The following is a 3,081-nucleotide window of genomic DNA, read 5'->3' as shown; positions in this document are numbered from 1 at the left end:
TTAAGCAGATGGATAAGAAGCTTGCATTGCAATTCCACAAAGTCCTTCCTCTGCATCAACATCTCGTTTCATTCTTATGTATCCGTTCTCACCCCAACTTGTTCCCCATGAATTCTTCACTAACCAATATTTACTGCCATCACTAGTTTCCCCATAACCAATTGCAGTAACACCATGATCCAACTCAGTTCCACATTCTCCAGTGAAAACACCGTTCGAGTAGAATTGAAAATCTGAGCCACTAGCATCAATTGCCACGGATGTAGGTTGATTTGCAACTGCTTTTAGCAAAGCTGATTCACTGTTAGCCGGAATGTCTTCATAACCTGTGATCTTCGCTGCATGATTGGACTCTTTGCTTGTTTTGCAAGTACTGTCAGTTCCCTCATACGGGTAATTGGATTCAGTAGTGAGCCCGTGGTTCTTGATGATGAATTTAAAAGCATCATCCATAAGACCTCCTTCACATCCCATATCCGAACTTGTGTCACAGTCCACCAGTTCTTGCTCTGATAAAGAGATCAACTTACCAGTTCTGATTTTGTTGATTCCTTCTGTAGCAGCAACAGCGGAGAACGCCCAGCAACATCCTACATTAGTATTAGGTGATAAGATCATTTTATTATTGTATATTCACTAAAATGAGATTATGAAGCTTGATTTTAATTTGATTAACTTACCACATTGCCCTTGGTCCTTAATTCCAGTAACAGCGCCCTTCGTTCTCCAATCCATGGTAGCTGGAGCAGTCACATTTTCGTACTTGAATGATGTGATTTTTGGCCATTTTTTATGTGAAGATATTTTGTACCCATTGCGACCGGCTATGAATTCTTCATTTGTCAAATCAGCAAATTCGTTAATGCCTAATTTGTAAGGTCGAGTTCCAGCCTTGTTAACAAATTCAATGTACTCAACATTGTCCTTGAATATTTTGAATCTTTTTGCCTTCTCTGTATCATCTTTGTACACCCGTCCAATGTGACCCATCCATTGCTCGTGCTTCTGGACCATTGAGGCCTCGTACAAGTCTCGAGATGTGGCATGAGAAGCACACATTGACAATACTAGTAGAGCTGCAAAAGCAAGCTTCCAATTGAATGTCAATGCCATTTTTCACTACCTGGTATCTTTCTATTGATTTTAATATGTTTGTATTTTAATGTTGTGGATGAAATATAACTTAGAGGGAGCAATGAATTTATAGTACTCAGTCTTATTCTGCTGTTATCTATTGTAACAATTTTCAATTGAATTCCTTGGAAATCCCGGCAATTTAACAATAATTGTGACAAATATATAATGAAGATATACTCCGTGCACGCTGCTCTGCTTCTGCAAATGATATGATCTTAAAACTTTATGATAATAATTTTTTCTTTTGACTATAGTGTTAGAACTATTGGTACAAGTCAAACAGTTTTACGATAAAACACTGGACTAGTAATTGATCATTAGGGCTTCTCTTTTGGTCTTTAATGGGATTGGGAAATGCGAACAAACCCCGCCCCCCAGCCACCCCCACCCCCGACCCCCGCGCCAAAAAAAAAAAGCGATGACATCAATTTGCCCCTTATTTTTTCATGAATGATATATATCTCATCTATGTTCTATTATTTCTAGAAAATGAAAGGAAGTATGGCAAGAACAAAAGAGCCATGCACCAACATGTAAATCAGTGTGTTGTTTGTTAGTTATACAGGTCCAAGACGTGAGGCATGATCCAGTTGCTCTAGTTTATTAGGTACATTTTCTTTATTTTCCCCTTAAAGAGTGAAATGATGTAAGAGATCCTAAAAGAAAAACAATCAGGAGCTTTTTGTGGTTCTTTCTTTAAGTCGCTTTTGACCTTATATACACAATATAATTTTCCGATATGGAGGTTTGGATTAACCCCTTTCAGCACCCCTAGCTCTGCCGATGTTGTCAGTAATTGAATTCTACCACGAAACACTGCATCAAACTGTCAATGATATCAAAAGGCAAAAAAGATATGTATTGTGGGGCTTTAAACGCAGAACACAAAAAAAAAAAAAAAAAAAAAAGTGAAATTTAATGAAAAATAATAAAAACATTATGCATATAATTCGGAAACAATAACTACTATAAAAACAAACATCAATTGTATGGACGTTAATAGTCAAAAAATTAACAATTAAGTTAAGTATCTACCCTTCGAGATACCCTTCGAGATACAGTCCATATATAGGCGATGAGGCGCATGCCTCAACACTCTGGTGCATGCGGTGAAGTATAATTAAATTAGGCGAAGCACTCAATTTAGCATGTAGTTTCAGGGCTTAAGCGCATCTCAAGCGAGTCTTCGATAACACTTCAAACAATCAATATATAATACTCGATTGTCAAATCCTTCAACTTCAAAAATCAAGCCTGCAAAACCTGTCCCTTCGAGGACATCCAATAAAATCGGGATGATATAGAGAAGATTAGCATGACAATAAATCGAGAAATGATCCAAATTTAGAATTATGAGAAAGTATGCAGACTTGTGAGGAAGACTCCAAATGAAACCCAAACATCAAACTCCTGTAAAATAAGCCTCTGAACAAAACATCAGACCTTCTTGGACTGACTTTTAAAGTATTTATAAGCTAAACAAAGGGAAGGGAATGGATAATGTCTTGTCATCTTCTAGCAACTTTCCGCCATAGATTAGAATATTTTGATCAGAATGGATGCCATGTTTGAGACACCCATTCATCTGAAAATTAAACTGTGTAGCTAGGTTTTTTTTTTTTTCTTTTTTTTTGTGTACATATACTATATATGTTGTTCATTAGAGAATTGATATACTGCACTGGTTCCAAAAATTCAATCCATCAAAGATCACTTAAAGCAAGCCGCTAAAATATACGTTGACCTCAAAACTTTTTATTTTGATCAGCATATGTCGAGCCAATTCGTAAATCGTTAGAACATCACCACTGCTTTGTTTAAGAGAACAGAGTATTCTGTTTCATTAAAAAAAAAAAAAAAAAAAAAAAAAAAAAAAAAACAAACAAACAACTATGCCTCAATCCCAAGCAAGTTGGAGTTTGCAATACGAATCCTCGTTCCGAG

The 3,081-nt window shown here is 36.4% G+C and overlaps 1 protein-coding gene and 1 pseudogene across 1 annotated transcript; one reads left to right on the top strand and one right to left on the bottom strand.

The window, feature by feature from the left end:
• On the bottom strand, window positions 1–1,263 carry LOC132035526 (senescence-specific cysteine protease SAG39-like). The gene is made up of 2 exons (XM_059425820.1): window positions 681–1,263; window positions 1–590 (listed from the first exon to the last, which is right to left on the bottom strand). Exons 1-2 carry the CDS (start codon window positions 1,111–1,113, stop codon window positions 1–3), a joined length of 1,023 nt encoding a protein of 340 aa, XP_059281803.1. The 5' UTR covers window positions 1,114–1,263.
• A 1,139-nt stretch (window positions 1,264–2,402) lies between these two features.
• On the top strand, window positions 2,403–2,485 carry LOC132035640 (U6 spliceosomal RNA; annotated as a pseudogene).
• Window positions 2,486–3,081: the final 596 nt, after the last annotated feature.

The sequence above is a fragment of the Lycium ferocissimum genome, chromosome 10, assembly GCF_029784015.1.
Source record: "Lycium ferocissimum isolate CSIRO_LF1 chromosome 10, AGI_CSIRO_Lferr_CH_V1, whole genome shotgun sequence".
Classification (NCBI taxonomy): Eukaryota; Viridiplantae; Streptophyta; class Magnoliopsida; order Solanales; family Solanaceae; genus Lycium; species Lycium ferocissimum.
This window is presented reverse-complemented; position numbering and strand designations above follow the sequence as displayed.

Excerpts from the sequence above, each read along its gene's own strand:
- LOC132035526 (XM_059425820.1), bottom strand. The coding sequence starts at position 1,113 with ATGGCATTGACATTCAATTGGAAGCTTGCTTTTGCAGCTCTACTAGTA. Across the intron at positions 591-680 it reads TAAGGACCAAGGGCAATGTG|GATGTTGCTGGGCGTTCTCC; the intron begins GTAAGTTAATCA and ends ATACTAATGTAG.